Below are 19,549 nucleotides of genomic sequence, written 5' to 3'. Positions count from 1 at the left end.
CCTGTTCGGCGATGACTCAACGGAAAACCGGGTGTGGAGGTAGACCGAGCCAAGACAAATTCCACATGCATATGTTTAGTAAAAGACCCCAACGAACGATCATCTCCTCTCTTTGACGAAGAATTTCAAGACGAGATAACTTGCAATGATGAAAATGGCGAACACAATGCCCAAGAGAGCTGTATCGGGCCACCAGAATGCTTGAGCGTGGAATCCAAAGGACGAAAGAACTAGGTAGGCATCAGCAAGTGTCACGGGTGTGAAAAGCTAGGTCCTCACTCGTAGCACTGGGGACTTGAATATCCAAACCAAACTAGAGGCGTTAGTGTACCTCTTTCATTGTCGACCCACCTTGCGCTCGATGAGCTGGAGATATCTCAACTCATTCACGAGCAACGCCTCATACCCTGCGTGGAAGAATGACAACGTCTGCATCCATTTCAGGCCCTGTGGCACTCGGTCGTAGTTCATCAACAGCCCAGCGAAGAGCAAACTGGCGTCAACGGGTAGACTGACTTAGACTCACTTGTACAGCATCACGAGGGATCCGAGCAGATTGGCCAGACCGAGATCTGATATCGCCACGCTGAGGAACAGGACGATACTGCTAGCTGTGAGATTGAACAATACCAACGTCATGATGAACTTCCAGAAAGACGAGACTTCAGGATTGAGTCCGGCCAGACCGTACACAATGGATCCAAGGACGAATGGCGGGATGACACGGAGCGGAATGATGTCAAACAGAATCTGAAAGTCAGTCCCCGTACCAGGCCTGAAACTCACCTTGGACAGGAAGTACATGGCTGGGGAATAGTATCCATTGGCTCGTTCCCTCATGAACAGGATTCGCTCATTCGCAAAGATTCCCAGTGAAGAGAGCGTCGAGAATCCAAACAAGCTGAGAATGAAGAGGAACAGCCCGAGTCGATTCCTGCAAATCAGCCGGTGTGTCTATCGTCGAGACTCACTGAAATCCAGGAATATCATTCGTGACTTTGTAGAAGAAGAATCCACAGACAAAGGCCACAACGATGGCTACGGCATAATGTGTACCCATGAGCAGCGGATTCCTGTTTGTTCCGTCAGTATAGCTGCGACTGACAGACCTCACCTGTAGAGGTTCTTGAAGGCTCGACCAGAGAGCAGCTTGAACTGTGTCCAATAGCCCGCTTTTTGGTACCCCTTGAGCAGATCAGTCTCCTCGCCTACGTCTCGTGTCGAGTCCACGCCGTTTGGCGTCTGACCAGATTGGATTCGATGGATCTCAGCTTCGACAATCTTTGCATCATCGCTTGATCGAGAAGCCAGGACGATGCTGGCCAATTTCTCCGGGACTAGATCCTCGGACGGTGAGGCTGGAGTAGAGGACGAGGTGAAGGCTCCGAGTAATTTTTGAGCCTTCTGCTTGATTCCAACGGGCAAATTCTGCGTAGACGCATCCGAGTCATCTTCATCGCTCGCACTGTCCACATCTCGCCTGAATCCATTCTCTGGATCTCGTTCAGATCTAGAAGAGCTGGGAGCATGGCCGTTCGCTTTGCCTTTTTTGACTTTGCGATCGCCAGACGCATCGACCGTCACGTCGATGAGATAATCAGCGATATTGTATCCTGGTGGGCATTCATAGCCTAGTTTGGCAAAGTGGTCCGCTGCGCGTCGCGATTCGCCAGAGTAGACTAGCTGGCCCTTCGCAAGGAGGACTAAGCGGTCGAATAGCGCAACGATGTTGGATTGTGGTTGATGAATAGTGAAGATGACGGTCCGATTGTATGTCCGTGCAAGGGTCTTGAGCGAGTCAATGACATTGTAAGCATTGTACGAGTCGAGACCTGATGGTCAGTTCCGTTCGAAGCTCCATCTCACCTGAGGTCGGTTCGTCCAAGAACAAAATGCTTGGGCCAGTGACCAATTCGCAAGCGATTGACACCCGACGCTTTTCACCTCCTGAGATGCTCCTCTTTCCACTCTCGCCTATTCTCGAGTCCCGAATACCAAGGATACCCAGCTCATTCATCGTTTCGAGCGTTCTGTACACTTTCGCCTCATGACTCATATCGCGAGGTAGTCGCAATAGCGCGCTTAGAAGGACCGTCTCATAGACTGTCAGAGTCCCAAGAAGGGTATCCTCTTGATCGACGTATCCGACAACCCGGCGGAATGTCGCTTCATCGGGAATGTCCCGTCCATTGACATACATGTCACCGCTGACGGTTCCAGTCTTGGCTTTGCGAGCGAGGATATCCAGGAGAGTCGATTTACCTGCTCCAGAAGCGCCCATGATGGCTAGCAACTCGCCGGGTCGGACCGTCCCAGTGATGTGACTGAGGACAGTCTTTCCCGAGGCGAGAGAGTACGAAAGATTGGAAAAGTGGAGTGTAGCCGGGACATGATCCGTCATGAGCTTGGCAGCTTCATCTTCGGGGAGCTTGACTCCGCCCATGCCATCAGGATGACGAGGAGTTCGACCGAGGTACCAGAACACTGGAATCAGCTCAACACAACATTGCCAACTCACGAATGCAGGCCAAGAGGAACACTGCAGCTGCGGCGGAGGCGCTCAGAGCCAGCATGACGGTGTTGTCTGGCTTCTGTGGGCGCGTGTATCCAGGCACCTGGGTCTGATGCAAGCATTCCCCAGAGTCGCAATCGAGATAGATGGATTTGTCTCCAAAGACATCATTTATGAGGTTGTTCATGGCCGCTTCGCTGAATGCGCAACCTTTGCCAGATTCACATTCGAACGTTCCTGGTCCTTTCACTTCTTCGGCGAGGAAGTCATCGATGTCTGGAACGTGAGCGAGAGCTGAAGGCGGTACCACTCACTGACACTCCCATCTTCGCCGCAAAGGAATCGACCGGGAACGCAGGCACATTCGATATGCTCACATCGGTACGACGTCTTGTTGGAGTCTAGGAGATGAGCTAAGATCATTGAAAAAGCTGCTCACCAAAGCTCTCTTTGCCTTGCCAGGAACAATCTTTCAAGTTGCAATAGAAACTCTCGATCCGATCGACCCAGAATTGGAATTCGCAATGCCCCATTGCTTTGCTTCCTTCCATGTCACCGTCGGAATGAACATTGGGCCAGAGCCAGTTCGAGTCCAGAATTGTGCTGTTGTCTTGCAGATCGGCGGTACATGAGAATGTGACTTGAGGAGGTTTGTTGTCAGGGATCGTGTCGATGATCTTGCGATCTAGGCTGTCAGCTATAAGGAATCTAGCATCCACTCACTCGTCACGTCACACATCTGGAAATTTTGTTGAACAGCCAGACCACCCTTGTAGCAAACCATGTCGTCCGTGTCATCTTCTCCGTCTGGACCGCCTTGTCCTGGTAAACGGGATTTAAATCCTGAGCAGGCCTGATCTTCCTTGCAGACTGAAACATGAGAAATGTCTGGCTTCTGCTAGTCTCACCATTGCAGTTGATCCCTCCCCATCCATCTTTACATTCACAGAGCTTTCCTTCTTCTCGAGGGTACCTCTGATCACCGTCCGATAGAGCGCCGCACACTGGTCTGATCAGCTCAAACTCCCTCGATCTCACTTACGTGGTGTCAGACAGTCCTCTCCTCCGAAACCAGGTCGACAACGGCATTGGCCATCGTATTCATTACATTCTCCAGCATTCCCACAGTTGAATGCAGGCAAGAGGCAGTTAAAGCATGGTGGGCATCCTGATGGATTGCCAGGTCGGCGGCGAGGAGGTACCTTGAAAGAGAAAGGTATCAGAGTGTGTTCTGATGGCTTTAGGCCAGGACTTACGAGACTACTGCTCCATGCCATCTCTGAGAGAGGAGTCTGTCCCAGTCCTCTGAGCTCTAGCAACTCTGGACTCGATCTAATGCGACTATCGCGCATTTGTCCATATCCAAAGGATTGTCCCAACGCTGACGTTGCCAAGAATAGAGACAAGGCGAGCATGATGTATGAGACCTGCCGGGTCGAAGCATGTACTGTCTAACGGATGAGCCCGAGCCTGCTGACCTTGTGTAGTGCCTGCTTGATTGGCCTAGACGGTGTTGATTGATCTTGTCGCCAGCTGGAAGTATAGACTCAAGAGCAGATTCCAGTGTCATATGATCAGGATCGGGCGCGATTTACCCGGTTCGGACGATTAGGGCGTACGCGGCGGGAAACGGGGGGCGAGAGTCCGGGACAGCATCTGCGTGTATATGGTCAATTATTCAGATCTCTAATGCGTGCGCTGCCACGAGGATAGTGGACAGAGGACGCAACGAGTCCAAGCAAGTCCATTTTATCTCGAGAGTCATCGAGACATGGCACACGTTGAAGACTTGATGCATTGCGCACAGACCACCTGGATGACGAAAAAGCTGACTTGACACCCCTCACACACGATCTCATGCTTTCCTTCCATACTACCTAATAACATCTTCGAATCTATTCCCTTGAGCAGATTGATCAGTTTTTCATTCACAGACAGCTTATCTCGTCATGGCGCCTCGTCAATCAAATGCGTCTTCGTCGTCGGTAGCCGACAGATCTGCGGCGCCGCCCAGAGAGATCAAGGCAGTACCCTCACCCAAATCCACCAAGGCGAAAGCTCTACCTATCCCCGCGGACTTTACCACTTTCAAGGCTGAAGCTGGAAGAAACCTGACGATTGCCATCGGTGATATGGATGGAGAACATAGTATGACCTTGGCTGCTGTGCCCAGGGAGTTTGAGTCAACGTGAGCGTTAGAGGGAAAGAGTACCTCTGACTGGAACGTAGATCATTCGGATGGTATGTACAAAAGGTCGGTCAACTTCCTCTTGTCAATGCGGAAGGGGCCAAGAAGATTAGAGCCAGGGTGAGTATGTAGAGCGCGTGGGGCCTAGGCGATGCTGAGGGGAGGTCATCGCCTTTCGATCCTTTTTGCGCTATCACGAACTCGACCGCTTGAATGTTAAAATGTTGCTCCACTCTGCGCCATCTCATACACGATCGCTTTTCCCTTCTAGGTCACCATCACCATCGTCGTCGAAGGATCCAAGCCCAAGGCTGCGGTCCCAGCCAAGAAGCCGAATGACCATGTGAAAAACTCGGAGAACGGAACCACTACAGGCAACACGGCTACATCCGAGGACACCAAGAAGGCCGAAACCCCCAAGTCATCTAGCTCAAAGAAGCGGAAAGTCGCGTCAGATGAGGAGGCGGATGACTACAAGGAGGAGGCGGAGGAGGAGGAGAAGAACGACGACGAAGACGAAGATGACCCAGGCGAGGGCGAGGATGACGCCAAAGTCAAAGAAAAGGATAGCAGCTCAGAGGCTGGAGACGGGAGTGAGGATAGCCAGGATTGAGAAGCACAGCGGTAGATTGGAACGACTGCCCTCATGCCCTCTCAGCCATGGAGCAGGACTGGACGAAACCTCTATGTAGCTACGACACCTCATAACCCTTCAGGTAAGTAACCCCCTAGAAGGAAGTGCCACATTCGGGAGCAAAAGCTACCCGATCCCTGATAATAAATGTCTATTTTCGGCAACTTCCGCTCAGCCGGTACAAAGCTGAGCGCCACGTACCTGAGAAGGGAAGAAGAGGGCGGGGCACGGCAACTGAAATGAAACCCGGGCCGAGACCATATGAATAAAGAGCCCACATCCAAACTTTGTCTTCTCTTTCTTTCTCTTTCAGCACCTTCTTCATCTTCTTCTTCTTCATTTTCTTCTTCTTCACTTGCTTCATTTGATAATCCCCCAATCTACACACTCTTCACCATGAAGCTCCTCGCTGTCGTTGCTGCTGCCTCTGCCGCAGGATTTGTGGCTGCTCAGTGAGTTTTTCCTTCTGTCACTCAAACGCGACATTGGCACTGACCTACTCACGCCTCAGATCCGGCATCCCCGATTGTGTCCTCAAGTGCTCTGAGCAAGCTGCCTCGTCAGCCGGATGCGGAAGCTTGTAAGTCTTCTTCACGCAGCTGGATCAGGGTGTCGGCAGAAAACTCATCTCAATCAGCCTCAACACGACATGTGTCTGCTCTTCCGCGACCTTCCAAAATGATGCTGGCTTGTGTCTCAAATCGTAAGTATGGGGGTGGGGGGGGGGGGCCGGCGTGCTCACACGCGTCGTCCCTTGCTGACGCTCGTGCCAGGAACTGCTCTTCAAGCGATCAGTCTATCGCTTCAGCCCTTCAATCACAAACCTGCGGTAACGCTAGCGTGACCGGAGGTTCCGTCACTGCTACCATTGCATCTGCCACCTCCTCTGTCAACCTCACTTCCATTGCTGCTGGCCTCACTAGCGCCTCTGCCGTCGCTTCTGGATCAGCCTCGGCTGCTATCAGTAGCGTTCTCGCTTCCATCTCCAGCGCTGCAGCCTCTGGAAGCTCCGCAGCTGCAGCTTCGTCTTCCGCCGCCAAAACTTCTGGTGCCGCTGATAAAATCCAGATCGGGTCGATCAAGGGTTTGGCAGGCGCAGCTGTCGGCGTCCTCGGAATGATCGTTGGAGGCCTCGCCATTCTTTAAAAGAGGAACGAAGAGACAACACAAGGTCACCACGCTCTCTGCAGGACGCCACTACCTTGCTCACAAGACATCACCTCCATGCCTCGGTCTACCTTTTCATGTTTATTATTCCGGAGACTCTCTCTCTCTCTGTGTGAACACCAAGCCTCAGAAATACCAACCTATCCGTAATGCCATTTCCCTATCTTATTTTCGCCTTCCTTATGCATTCTTCTATCAGCTACCCAAAGCTCTTCAACTCAATGCCTTTTCTCTCTCCAGCCGCTACCTGTGCACCCCTCCCTTGCTCAATCTCCACCTTGTCCCTCACAGCCTTTTCGAGCTTTCTGCGTTCTTCCGGATCCATGACCATAGTGGCATCTTTGAACGCACTCGGTGAGCTCTGAGCAAGACTCAGAAGGGTATTCGTAGCAATGGTATGGAGTTGAGAAGGAGAGGTTCCGGGTGGGTCCAGCAAAAGACACAGCGTGGGCAAGAGGACGCCGAAGCCTCGAGGTTTGAGATCATCTTTCAGGCCCGAAGTCCAACTGATGAGGCACTTTAGCGTCTCGCGGATTGCTTCGAGGGACTGCACATCTGTAGAAGAAGACACCAGAGATTCAGAGATGAAGCTGATGATGGGTGGTAAGAGATTCAAGGAGGCGTGCTGTAATATTGGCGATGGCTTGCCAGACGACGTTGGGCGCAACGATGCAGTCAATAGCGTGGATGTGCAGTGAACGGCCGTGAGGCCTAGCTCTGCCCGCTCGGATGCGCTGCCGAGATATTGGCCGATCGTATAACAGATTGACTCGATCACAACCCGGCTGACCGATAGAGATGGGGGAAGGGAAGTCAAAATCAGTGTCATGGCCAAGAGGTTGTTCTTTATCTTGATGTTGGCAACGGGATTGACTCTGGTTCTAAGGAGCTCAGCAACATTCGGCCTGCTCGCCCACCTCATTTCGTCCACATGGCTCAAGCATAAAGATAGCAAACCGTGTATGACTCGCTCGCCCGTCGCATTGCCCATACCGGGGACTTGAGACCCAGTCCCAAGAATAGCGTCAAGAAGCATCTTGAGCACGGGGAAAAGTTGACCAGCATAGTCCATCCCCGGGGTCTCGTCTGCGAGCAAGTCCCCGAACAAATGTATCGCCACAGCGTAGAGGTCTGCTCGTTGAGTCGGCTCGATGCACTCTACGATTTTGGTGTATGCGGTGAAAGCGGCTCGCAGGAAAACCACCCGGTCAACGGCGCCATCAGCCTGAGAGAAGGTGGATTGAATATCTTTTGAGCTGATTGCCGATCGTAGGACATGAGTCGTCACTGCCAGAGCACGTCGTGTTTGAGCGGCATCCGAACTGCATCGTCAGACACGCCCAAATGCCTCCGCTCACCCATCCTGCCCCTTTCGCGAGACCACAAACTCTCTCATCACATCACACATGTCAGCTTTGAGTGTCGCCCTTTCGCCCATTCCCACACGGTAGCAAACAGTGCACAGCTCGTCGAAAAATGCGCCCTGGAATACGTTGCCAGACATGCGAGGCTGAACCAGGCTTTGGATGAGTTTCAAACAAACTTGAGCCATAAGTGATGCCGACGAGTCCCCAAGACACTTGACCAATCGCTCAAACGCCAGGCCATAGATGATGTAAAAGTTTGCGCATGGTTCCGTTCTGATAGGAGGTATTGTTGTCGGTTCGGCAGGAGTAGTAAATGCTTGACCGTCCATCGCACCAAGGGCAAACTTGTCGTTCGAGTTTAGAGCGACAGCAAGTGCGTGCATCATCTTGGGACAGCCAGTCTCGTAATACTGCACGTCAGTGTTGTTGCTCCATGAGTCACTCACTGGAAGCAAGACCTCTCTACCTAGACCATTGGCAAGGTCGACCGCGCCAGTGAGATTTGGACCACCTGCACCCATCTCCGGGTCTGTGCGAACGTGCGCATAGTCTCGCAGAGCTCCGATCCAGAATGGCCCCAGTAGCCACCGATAAGGCTTGACTACGTCCACAAGATACGCCTGCCTAACAGAAGCGACCTGAAGTTCCGTCCATGCAGCTAAGATAGACACCTTGAGCATAACAGCGGCATTAGCCGAGAGGTCTTCAACATCGCCGAGAGACTGCATATCGCCATCTGATGGTCAGCCCAGTCATACCCTGCATACTCACCTCTGCATTGCTCCAGAGCTGACGTGAGGAGTTTGAGGATTCTTCCCATCCGGTTCACTTCCTTCACCACGCCAGAGCCTACGAATACGGCACAGATCTGCACGGCGAGCGCGAGCACGTCTGGGCCGGAGTCAGACCCAAATGAAGGTGTGAGAGCTGCTGCGATCGGGGCTTGGTGCTGTTCAAGCAGTAGAGCTCCTTCAAAGTCGGGATCCGCCGAGCTTGAGAAGCGCTATAACGATGAGCAGAATGCCCCGATGTGTTCTCACCTCGATGACATCTCGTAACACCACCAAGCCTTCGAGCCGCACTTCCATCACTAAAGCGGCACTTGCCGAGAACGCCATGCGCACGATATCTGCCACCCGAGAGAACAGCATTTGTCTTGGATTCGCACCTGATCTCTTGGCCAAGACCGGATCAAAATTTTCGGGCTTGCCGTGCTCAGCAACGGCGAGAACGATATTGTGCAGGCACTGCAACGCGAAGAGTTGGGTCCTCCAGCGAGACGATAGGCCAGACGTCGAGCTGGTTTCCATTGCACCAAGAGATTGCCCTTCGTCATCCATGACAAATGTCGCAGTGCCCGTACTTTGACTTTGAGGCTGGTAAACAGCAGGTTTGGCTGGTGCCGTCCGAGTCATGATGCGTTGACAAAGGTCTATCCAGCCTGATGGGAGAGCAGCAGCGGTCTGTTGCAGCCAAGACGTGATGACATTTCGTACTCCTTCCAAGCTGGGATCATCGTCCAAAAGACCGAATAAGTCTTCAACGAGTTGATTGCCGCCGAGTTTCGAGATGAGCATGGCATCTCGCTGCACAATTTGGTATAGAGCGGTGATGGCAGCGACTTTGAGAGGTCTTCGGGTCGATGCCAAATGAGTTCGAAACGTCTGAAGCAGTTTCGGGATATCGACCTCGGCAGGTGCAAACATGAGGAACTGTTGAACACATTTGATCGCCTCAACTGCAAGACCCTCATCGACTTCTTCACTGAACTCGTGTACCAAGAGGAAGACGAGAGACCGGATCTTGCCCGGTTCTTGAAGCTCGGGGCCTAGCACACCGACCAGGGCATGGAGAATTCGGCAAATTACTTGGTATGCCGGAAGGTCGCCGCGAAGGTTGACACTGCCTAGTGAGCCACCGTCAGGCTCGTGCGTTTCCAAGAGATAGATGTTGGCAAGCATGCCCAGTGTATTTGGGACGTAAGGTGAATAAGATAGATTGGCGGCATTGACCACCTGGGACAAAGCTGACATGGCGTAAAAGTGGACGATGGGATGCGGATCCGTTGCTAGTGACATTAGAATGTTTACGATGGTTTTGAGGATTGGGCCACCAGCCAGACCTCCAACGTGGCTATAAATCTCCCCGAACGCCAGTGCGCAACCCGCTCGGCTTTCAGGTACACGATTATTGACGACCTGGTCGACAAGCCATTGTACCTGTGTCGACAAGTAGCTGCTGCCCGCGAGGCTACTCATGAGACCCATCGCCTCAGCCGATGCTTGCCGAATGCCAGTGTTGGGGTCGAGTATCGCGTCCTGCCTGTCAGCGTGCCAACTTCTCCGCCAACTCACCTGAAGCAAAGACTTGATCAAATCTCCCACTTGGGAATTGCTAAAGGCTTTTCTCGATCTCACACTGGAAGTTTCTGACAAGCTGAGAGATTGCCGCAGTGCTGCGATGGTGTTCGCCAGGACTGCTTGCTTTCTACCAGGATTCTTCTCCAGTTTACCCGAGCGAACATGACTGGATAGCGTGGCCAGTGACTGAACCTGTCCCTCGACAGACTGATGTGGGAACATGATGGAGAAGAGCTCAAGACCAGCGTCAATGACACCTGTCTGAGAAGAAGGCGGCATGGGCGGAGTGCTGAGCTCGTCTGCGACAAGTAGATCTAGCACATCGTGCTCGAGGGAGCCGACTATAGGTCGCACAAGCTGGGAATCGATTGACACTTCGATGCGATCGCGATTCAAGAAAGCTTCCTCAGAGTCTGATCTACGACCCAACTCGCGAGCTTGCAAGAGGCTTGTGAGACCGAAAGCATATCCGTCTGTCGATTGCCAAACCGAAGTAAATTGGCCAGCTTGCGCAGCAATGGCCGCTTGCGCTGCTGAGCCAGAATAATTTTCCGGATCGGCGAAGACTGTGATTGCGCTCTGTAGTAAGGCCGCCTGCATGGATTCGGTTGCCGAGGAAGGACCAAGTGCAGAGAAACACTGCAGGACTCGACGACGAAGATTGGATTCGCGTTCGACAAGTGATGGACGAGCGGTAAATGCGGGAGATGTGGCCTGTGGATTCGCCGCCTGCTCGCGCAGGGCTTCGGCAAAGGCCGTAGCGAAACCGTTAACGAAATTGAGTGTGTTGGTGAAGAGCGTCGCGAGTCGTCTTGCGGCGTCAATATTGACCAGAGATGAATTATGCCGCAGAAAGTTGAAGACCGCGGCCAATGCACATTCTCTAACCACGAGTAGGAAAACCCACTCGGCCTCGCCTCGCTCGCCGACCGACGCGTCCTTGCTCGTGGGCTTTGGCAATGCGTTTCGCCATAGAACCAGCAATTGTGACAAGTTCTGTCTGACGAAACTCTCACCCAAGCTCATGAGTCCTGCGATGAGGTTCCACCCGACTTGCACCTCGACGGTTGCTACAGCCACATCGTGATCTCCAGCGCGCTTCAGCATCGACACAGCCAGGTCGAAGACCTTGGTTGGGGCGTCATGAGCCATGTACAAGGGTCTGGAAGGTCCGACCGCAATCAAGGCGGACAAAGCGAGAGATTTGCCCATGATCCGATGCGATAGATCCTTCGGCGCTGTTGGTGTGCCCAGCATACCGAGGTCCTTCTGCAACTCAACAAGAAGAATGTCCAGTATGCGGGAGAGCTGGCTCGGATTCAGATAACAGAATCGTCGAAGGGCATAGGCGGCTGCGACGCGAACAGAGTGAGAGGAGTGCGAGAGGAGTCTGACCAGAGGCTCTGCCAATAGTTCGAGAATTGACGGTGGGGCGTTGCCAAGCTGCTCAAGAAGACCAGCGACTTCTCTTAAAGCAACAACGAGGACAAGCTTGTGCGTAGTGCTCTGTCCGGGTAGAGGTTGAGGCTGCCATTTCTTGACGTACGAATTGGCCCATTCTCTCAGGGCCATTACTTGTGCCGTTTCCGACAGCAACCGAACGCCGATCAGATCACGCAGCATGAGTGTTGCAGCATCCCGACTTGTCAAAATCTCGTACCGTCCCGTCTGGCCACGAGATGAGAGGATTATCTCGTCCATGATGTGCTTCACTATCTCAGCGTAATGGGATTCGACGTAATCTGAACCCAGAGTAGTGAATAGTGTGACGTAGACATCGAGAATGGCATTCCTCAGACGTCGAGGGGTATTGGGTCGGTTGTACTGAGTCGATAGGAAACGCAGCATTTCGGCATTGGACAGCAAAGTCTTGGCCCCTTTATCTTCGGCAGCCGACGTGACGACTGTGGGCTCGGACAGAGCATCCTCGCCGGTCTTTGTGACTTTCTTGCTCTGGTCTGGTGCGGGGGCTCCAGATCCGGGGGTTTGCGTCGCAGCGAGCAGGATGGCGAGAAGACGAGACAGAGCCCTTCGTGTGAGGTAGTCTGCGGTCTCCAAGCTTTTGAAGACTAGTGGAGCAACGCTATCGAGGGTGCTTTGCAGAGGTGTTGCAGAAGTGTAGTTGTGGAGCGATATAAAAGTCTCTGCGCACGCCCGCTGCACGGGTAGAGCTCGATCTTGGAGACCATTCCGCAGTGCTTTGAGGAGATCCTTGACCAGAGCATCGGGCAAAGCTCGGCCAGCAGAATGTAGTGATCGTGAAAATGCCAGGACAGCTTGACATCGGAGCAGGACAGACTAGAGTGAGTCACATTTCCGAGGCACGACTCACCAAGTTGGTGTTTCGTAATACCTTCACTGAAGAGGTACATATCTCCGCCATGAACGACATCATCTAACATTGATCAGAATCAGCATACACGCCGGATCTCACATTCATTCCGTGCTCCTTGATGACTTCTCCAATGCAATACCAACAGGCACTATAGCTCAGCTTTGCACTCAAAGGAGGAGGACTTACACTCTCGCCACGTTCTCCACCGCGCTCATATTTTTACTTCCTCCATCACTGACAGCTTTGACCAAGCTCTGGACGAAATCGAATAAACTCCTAGATTCGACTTTGTGGTGAATCTTGACGACACATCGTGTGACGAGGTGCCGTATGGGTCGTCCAGCTTTTGGCAATGATGGGGAAGCGGACGGTAAGAGAAGCTTAAGAAAGAAGGTATGAAGGGATTGAAGACTTGCGAGAAGGTCGTCCTGTATTTAGATCATGCACTGGACGTGAGGACTCACATTGGACGATGATTCTATGGCCTGTTCAGCTTGCCTGAGCCAATGTAAGAGGTTCAGGTCGGCGCCATCGCCAGTGAAGCGGGTCTGACGGATCAGCGATGACTACTTAGAGGCCTCACCTCGTCAATGACCAAGGCTGCAGCCGCCTCTGACATTTCCAGGTAGGCTTTTGAGTCAAGCACGGTACCAACCGTATTGATATAACCTCAAGAGGTTCAAGGTGATCGTCACGACCAGAGATAGGCAGTGATTCTGACCTTTAGGCGTCGCAGAGGTGATTAGGAGCTGTATTAGAAAAGCCTCTGCTGGTGATTAGAAACTGATTTCTAATTAGCCCAGAGGGGACAAAAAGATTTCGTTCGTGTCTCGGTGAAATTCTGATTCACTTTTGACATTTGGCCAACTACGAAGCGACCGTATCCACCATGTCGCTCGATATCGGATCCTCAGCGATCCATCTGAATCTTCCTCCGGCGTCGAGCTCTCAAGTGTGAGTCTCGAAACTTATCTCGGCTTGATCTTACCCTCCACAGTCGCTCTCCATCCGTCATCAACATTCATCCTTCAGTCCTCGCCTCCATCCTCACACATCATTCTCGGAAGCCGTCTGAGTCGAGTACACCCCGAGTCATCGGGACGTTGATGGGAACAAGGTCAGAATCGGGCGCAGAGGTTGAAGTGAGGACGAGCTTTGCGCTCCCGCACAGCGAGGATGAGAACCAGATCGCGTTCGACATGGAGTTCTTGATGGAGATGGTGGATCTGTTGAACAAGAATGGAACGAAAGAGGTCATCGTTGGATGGTAAGTCGATGGCAAAAGAGAGATCAAGCTCAAAGGACCAGGTACGCTACCCACTCTGCTCTGAATGCGTACTCTGCGGTCATTCAGAACTTCTTTTCTGGCGAGACAGTACCGTATCCTGCTGTTCACTTGACCATCGATACAGACCTTTCGGAGCAAGGCAAAGGCCTGGGCGTCAAGGGTTGGGTGTCGAATCAACTGGGTCTGACGCCGAAGCCGGAAAGCTGTGTCTTCTTGCCTGTTCCCGTTCAGCTCAAGTACGCAGACTCAGAACGCGCAGCCTGTGAGTCGATATTTGCAAAGTATTTATTGACACCGTAGTGGATATGTTGACCTCGCAACCTACACCGAGTCCATCTCAACCTCCTCTGCCGACTTTGGCAGCATCTCTATCCGATCTCTCTAATCTCATTGACAATGCCTTGACCTATGTGAAATCAGTCAACGCAGGAACGACTCAACCCGATGCTCAGGTTGGACGATACTTGCTCGAGGGAGTCGGCCGATGGGCAGGATCAGAAGGCGAGGAGGGCGGTGTCAAAGCTGGATTACAAGATACATTGACGGTCGCGTACTTGGCCAACTTGGTCAGATCTCAAGTCGAGCTCAGCGGACGTTTGACCTTGTTACAGCAAGGTACCAACTAAAAGCGAGACTTGGTCAGCTGTGACCATGAAATGCAGATGCGTGAGAGACTGTAGTCATACAAAAATTAGATCTTGAATTTCTCCATAAATTTAAACAATCCGCCCATGTCCACATATCTGCGACCATTCTTGTCGAGATACTTGTCCGTCACGGCTGCCAGCTCGGCGAACGCAGCAGCATTGGCATTTGCAAGAGCATTTATTTCCTCTTCGCGCGTCAGATATGCCCCGGACCCGTAGACTCACCAAAGCGTCCAGTGCCACGGACATTGTCCATGGCTTTGTGGACGTCGAACAGGCTCGCGTAATACAAGAGCTGGTTGTACAGCATGGAGTCAGAGTACTGCCGTCAGCTTTGTCCTACCGCGACGACTCACCTCAAGGCGCACTGAGCCTTTACAACCCTCCTTGACTAGACCAAGACAACGTCTTCCGTAGACACCCATCATTCTCGTTCGTGCACCGCAGCCTTCACCATCACAGACCGTATAGCCGAGATAATATTTCGAGATATGAGCGCGGATCTGGTTCTCCAGCTGAACCGCCAGACTGGCAGTGTGCAGTGCTGTGGAGCATGCCGGACATAATATGCCGCTAGGCTGGACAACCGTCTGCGATATAAGCAAATTACGCAGTCTCTCAAACCCACCGATCCATCAACCAATCCATCAAAGCAGAACACCGTGTCACACGACGCGCAACGTATGCTCAATGGATCAGACTCCTTGAATCTCTCCTTGTCCGATATTTGCGACTCAAACGTGAAGAATTGCTTCTCTCCAACCTCGTGCGTGGTCTGAGCATACCGAGTGGGATCGAGACCGAGGCATTCCGCTAACCGCGCGCGATCTGTGCCTTCAATAGATTCGCAAAGACGAAGTATAGGTTGAAGTATTTGTCCGTCGAGGTAAAAATCGTAATCTGGCTTGGATCAGCCTCGTCGTGATGGACGACTTGCCTATTTTGAGCTCTGAGCCCTGCCGTCTCAGGTCATCCGGATGGAAAGCTCTGTCTGCCTGAGCTGTCTTTGCAGACTTGCCATCGGCTCCCAGGCACATAATGTAGGGAATGACATCGTGGGCTCGAACTGAGGCACCCTTTGATTTCATGCGCAGTGCTACTTGCACATGAGGCTGAGATTTCTTGTCCGGATAGTCTTCTGGGTTCTTTCCAAGCCGCTTAAAGATGATAAAGTCCTCCAGAGGGATGGTGCCGTTTCTGACGGTCTCGCCGAGAGCGGTCAAGAAATCGTGTATCTTTGAGACGACAATCTCCGTAGCTTCCCCCGACAAGATTTCCTTCAGTACCGCGCTGACTCGTCAGCCCATCATCACACGGGTTTGTTCACCTTGAAGAGTCTTTGGAGATCTTTGAAAACTCTCGTCGCTTCATGTCCAATCCTTTGACTTCCGTGGCCTTTTCCCCGCTCTCGTCGATTTTAACGGCAGCGTACTTCTTCTTGTTGAGGAGGAGGATGCGCTCAAAGACAGCATCGAGATCAATTTCGAGCAGCTTGTACCGCTCATTGACGAGTTTCTTCAGGTCGTTGGCGATCTTGAGGGCTTCAGGGTAGGTTGTGACATTAGAATTGACAAAGACGGAATCGGTATCTCCGTAGACCACCTAAGCGAGTGAGTCCAACACATCAAGGTCCGCTTACATCTAGCTGGAGCGACTCGGCCAGTTCACGTGTATGGGTCAGAATCTCACGGCCTTTGAAAGTTGTAAGAGCTGCTAGCGGTCTCGAAGAGAATCGCGACCCCGCAAATCCAAGACATCCGTACATGGAGTTGGCGGTGAGTTTGAGAGCTTGTTGTCGGATATCGTACTGGCAGGTGAGCGATTGTGCTTCGAACGCTAGCCTACCTGTTGAAGCTGCGCAGGAGTCGCCGATTTGTCCTTCATCAATCCCTTCACCTGCCGACGTCGACCAACGAGCGTGGCAATGATTCGTGGAAGGACACCTTGAGCCACATCTGAACCCGGTATATCGGGAATCTTTTCCTCTTCGCCCTATACCGTCAGCTTTGACAGACGGATCTACCCACTTCGACCTCATCGTCGCGCTCCACAGTGGTGAAGTCAATGTTGAATTCCTGGATGATACTAGGGTATAGCGAGTTGAAGTCCATGACAAGGATGTATGTGTCCCATAAACCCCTCTTTGGCTCGAACACCAGCCCTCCGGCGTACTTTGCCTTTCCTCGTGTCTTGGCAGGTGGAGCATCCTCATCCTCGTCGACCACACGGCTCTTCTTAGAGAAGACCTTGTCGGGACAAACGTATTTTAGCCTGTGAAATTCGTGTAACAAGATGAACTCGTTTCGAACCGCACGTCCACCGTTCAGTGTCAAGTTCCTGTCAATTAGCCGAGTTCCTAGGCCGAACCTCACCAGGAATTTCCAGCAAGATTTGTGAGCTGCTTTGTGAGCGGCAGCATTTGTACACGAGCCGCGATGGCCATCTGAAAGTATGCGTCGACTTCGCATAGCCGGATGTATTTGACCAATTTGTCAGGGCCAGACAAGGTGTGGTCAAAGTAAGTATGGGTGTCTTCGGGATCGATGTCCTCTCGTTGGACTTTGAGATGGGTGCTACACATCTCAGTAAGTGACCATGTGGTCGAGGAAATCATGCCCTGGGCGTCAGACATTACCACGGAGGCCTCCTCACCTTTGCGGCATCACTTGACAGGTCCGCTACCAATCTCCCAGCCATCAACCTGACGTTGGTCCCAGCTTTCGAGATGGTGAAGTTTTTCCGCCTGAATCTGCCGATTCTGGACCACTGATCGGCTTTGAGTTCCTTCATACGGTAGAGCATGGCTTCGAATGTGTTTCCCAGAAAGTTATGTCCGACAATCACATCAGGATCGTAGCGGTGTATCGTCGCCAGCAATGCGTTCAACAGAGCCCGCTCCGCTTTGACCGTTTGAAAAGGCGATCGCTCCGCCTTGGCTCGCGCTTCGAGGCCAGGAGGGAATTTCTCAATCGGCCGAATGATGGTGTTGACTCGAGATGGCTGCTTGTCGGGCGGTGTCGGGTCATCAATGTTGCCTGGGAGATCAGTTGGGTTCCTCCAGGGCGGCTCACATCCGTCCCATGTCCTTGCAGTCACACATAGCAGCTCTGTCTTATTCTCCCGATGATTTACAATCGTTCGCATGGATAGACTCATGATGGTAAGTGGTGGGGTCTGCTTCAATGTGGCGGCGTCTGCCTCGGAGACGGGCTCGACGGATTTTGGATCGTCAACCGTGAACTCGACTTTACACCAAGACATCTGGCTGTGAGTAGAGGGGCTACCATGCCTACTCACAGCTTTAGAACTCTGTTCGGCGCCTGTGATTTTCAGCCAGCATGGTCCCATGATCTTGCGTTTTACGACAAAGAGCTCGAATGCAGAGGTGTTGGTACCAAAGACGTGACTGAAGGTTGAACCAGACGTGTCCATGGGTATTTCCGGCTCTTCGGGAATCAGTTCAATCTGAGAGGCTGACTCACGATCGAAGCCATACACGACTTTGAGCCATTCTGATTCGCCCTTCTCCACATCCTGCATTTCGAACGCATACTTGCGACTGACGAATTTGGATGCCCATTGATCGATTCCGGCCTTGCGACGCACAGAGTCAAATTCTTGGTATACGTCGGTCTTGGTGACTTCAATGTCGGTCTCAAAGCCCCCGGCTACATGTCAGCCACATCAATGCATAGTCCTCACAAAACTGCTTCGCTCTCGGCTTGACAAAGAGATTCCTCTTGATCCCATTGACCGACACGCACGCGCTGACATATTTGCCACTTTTGCGATCGAGAACTTTGCCGACGAGGTGCATGACCCCTTCCTGCTCCATAAAGTCGAGCCAGAAGATCTTCAGACTTCCGTCCTCATCCATGATGTTCTCCACCTTGACGGATCCGCTCCCTGACACAACGGCAACCTCGTCCAGATCAGAGACTTTTGGTTGAGGAAGGAGAGACTCTTGGATCGATGACCAATGTGTCGCTGTCGTCGCTGCCGGTCTGGTGCGAAGAGGCTTCTCTTCTCCCTTGATCTCTGCCTTGGTTTCTATCTTGTGACTCTTGATAGCATTGACGACCTTCCGGCGCGTGATACCACCATTGACCTTGTTGGACGTGGCCAAAGGTCTCGTCTGATCCCTGACGCGGATCTCCACATCCTCGTCATACTCCAAAGGTTCAGGCTTGACATCCACACCTACATCGACATCCATTTCAGTATTCTCGTCCGGTACCACGGTGATGTCCGATACACGAGGTTTCTTCTGATGAGCCCATAAATCTTCGTCCTCCTCCAGCTCGTATCGCTTGCGAGTCTCAAAGTAGCTGCCTTCTGAGCTCGGTTCGGGCTGGTCAGAGCTAGGCATGTCAGGCGAAGACTTGCGTTTCCGAGATGCTTCGCCCGTCGTCGCAGTCACGGAGGATAGGAGTGAGGCCATGAAATCGTCCTCTTGGATCGCAGATGGGGCGGCACGATATGTGGATGTGGAAGCGGATGGACGAGCATAGTCTGAGAAAGCAGATTTTGTCTTGAGCTTGGAGTTCGAAGCGCCCTTCTTCTCTTCCCTCGCTCGCTGCTTCGCCCTTTTCAGACGTCGCGCTAAAGGTTTCAGTGGTGAGTTCAGCTTCCGAACGAACCTCGTCTTAGCTCCTCGTCTTCGCCGTCAAACGCGTCCTCGTCCTCGCTCTCTTCCTCGTTCTCTGCCCCATCCCAGTCGTCCGCACCATTATCCACATAGCCACTCCAATCGTCATCCTCGATGAAGTCGTCCTGATTTAGACGATTCCCAACAATGGATCGGTATTGATCATCTGTCACCGTGTCGTACAGCTCGGCATCCTCTGGCTAGGCGAGTCAGCGTGAGACACAGTCGAGGCCTTACCTTCCACTGCTGCAGTCGGCCTCCCTTGGCTCTCGCTTCACGCAGAGCGGCGAACTTGTCAGCACGAGATGTCATCGTGTCTGCCCCAGTCGATATATGATAGCTATGATAAAAGTCAAAAGACGAAGCGCGTCTCAGACATTAGAAACGCGTTTGTCACGTGATG

At 52.4% G+C, this 19,549-nt stretch overlaps 6 protein-coding genes across 6 annotated transcripts; 3 read left to right on the top strand and 3 right to left on the bottom strand.

Annotated features, from left to right (window-relative positions):
- Positions 1 to 50: 50 nt before the first annotated feature.
- BD324DRAFT_630290 (hypothetical protein) lies at positions 51 to 4,066 on the bottom strand. The gene is made up of 15 exons (XM_022016316.1): positions 3,769 to 4,066; positions 3,555 to 3,714; positions 3,421 to 3,516; positions 3,236 to 3,382; positions 2,952 to 3,197; positions 2,827 to 2,913; positions 2,519 to 2,788; positions 1,867 to 2,484; positions 1,115 to 1,832; positions 972 to 1,073; positions 787 to 934; positions 527 to 750; positions 352 to 493; positions 280 to 313; positions 51 to 230 (listed from the first exon to the last, which is right to left on the bottom strand). Exons 1-15 carry the CDS (start codon positions 3,925 to 3,927, stop codon positions 100 to 102), a joined length of 3,282 nt encoding a protein of 1,093 aa, XP_021870262.1. The 5' UTR covers positions 3,928 to 4,066; the 3' UTR covers positions 51 to 99.
- BD324DRAFT_630288 (hypothetical protein) lies at positions 4,067 to 5,649 on the top strand. Its single transcript, XM_022016315.1, has 3 exons — positions 4,067 to 4,700; positions 4,742 to 4,820; positions 4,972 to 5,649. Exons 1-3 carry the CDS (start codon positions 4,462 to 4,464, stop codon positions 5,311 to 5,313), a joined length of 660 nt encoding a protein of 219 aa, XP_021870261.1. The 5' UTR covers positions 4,067 to 4,461; the 3' UTR covers positions 5,314 to 5,649.
- On the top strand, positions 5,650 to 6,703 carry BD324DRAFT_630285 (hypothetical protein). The gene is made up of 4 exons (XM_022016314.1): positions 5,650 to 5,786; positions 5,846 to 5,914; positions 5,972 to 6,037; positions 6,108 to 6,703. Exons 1-4 carry the CDS (start codon positions 5,731 to 5,733, stop codon positions 6,478 to 6,480), a joined length of 564 nt encoding a protein of 187 aa, XP_021870260.1. The 5' UTR covers positions 5,650 to 5,730; the 3' UTR covers positions 6,481 to 6,703.
- On the bottom strand, positions 6,701 to 13,264 carry BD324DRAFT_646197 (armadillo-type protein; the record flags this gene model as incomplete). The annotated part of the gene is made up of 12 exons (XM_022017621.1): positions 13,147 to 13,264; positions 13,028 to 13,111; positions 12,750 to 12,991; positions 12,663 to 12,711; positions 12,561 to 12,623; positions 10,223 to 12,526; positions 8,909 to 10,186; positions 8,640 to 8,871; positions 8,315 to 8,604; positions 7,860 to 8,278; positions 7,419 to 7,823; positions 6,701 to 7,382 (listed from the first exon to the last, which is right to left on the bottom strand). The coding sequence occupies exons 1-12, from the start codon at positions 13,180 to 13,182 to the stop codon at positions 6,701 to 6,703; spliced, it is 6,084 nt and encodes a 2,027-aa protein (XP_021870259.1). The 5' UTR covers positions 13,183 to 13,264.
- Positions 13,265 to 13,452: 188 nt separating this feature from the next.
- On the top strand, positions 13,453 to 14,477 carry BD324DRAFT_581390 (Mov34-domain-containing protein; the record flags this gene model as incomplete). The annotated part of the gene is made up of 4 exons (XM_022013499.1): positions 13,453 to 13,517; positions 13,561 to 13,830; positions 13,872 to 14,113; positions 14,152 to 14,477. The coding sequence occupies 4 exons, from the start codon at positions 13,453 to 13,455 to the stop codon at positions 14,475 to 14,477; spliced, it is 903 nt and encodes a 300-aa protein (XP_021870258.1).
- A 65-nt stretch (positions 14,478 to 14,542) lies between these two features.
- Positions 14,543 to 19,458, bottom strand: BD324DRAFT_642777 (hypothetical protein; the record flags this gene model as incomplete). Its single annotated transcript, XM_022017504.1, has 17 exons — positions 14,543 to 14,685; positions 14,724 to 14,820; positions 14,855 to 15,088; positions 15,127 to 15,398; positions 15,436 to 15,788; positions 15,826 to 16,100; positions 16,138 to 16,305; positions 16,344 to 16,490; positions 16,526 to 16,835; positions 16,871 to 17,115; positions 17,151 to 17,533; positions 17,570 to 17,759; positions 17,796 to 17,944; positions 17,981 to 18,166; positions 18,201 to 19,100; positions 19,139 to 19,346; positions 19,384 to 19,458. 17 exons carry the CDS (start codon positions 19,456 to 19,458, stop codon positions 14,543 to 14,545), a joined length of 4,335 nt encoding a protein of 1,444 aa, XP_021870257.1.
- Between the last annotated feature and the right edge of the window lie 91 nt (positions 19,459 to 19,549).

The sequence above is a fragment of the Kockovaella imperatae genome (assembly GCF_002102565.1).
Source record: "Kockovaella imperatae strain NRRL Y-17943 chromosome Unknown BD324scaffold_9, whole genome shotgun sequence".
In the NCBI taxonomy this organism is placed as follows: Eukaryota; Fungi; Basidiomycota; class Tremellomycetes; order Tremellales; family Cuniculitremaceae; genus Kockovaella; species Kockovaella imperatae.
The sequence above is the reverse complement of the archived record's forward strand: the minus strand, read 5'-3'. Positions and strand labels throughout refer to the sequence as shown.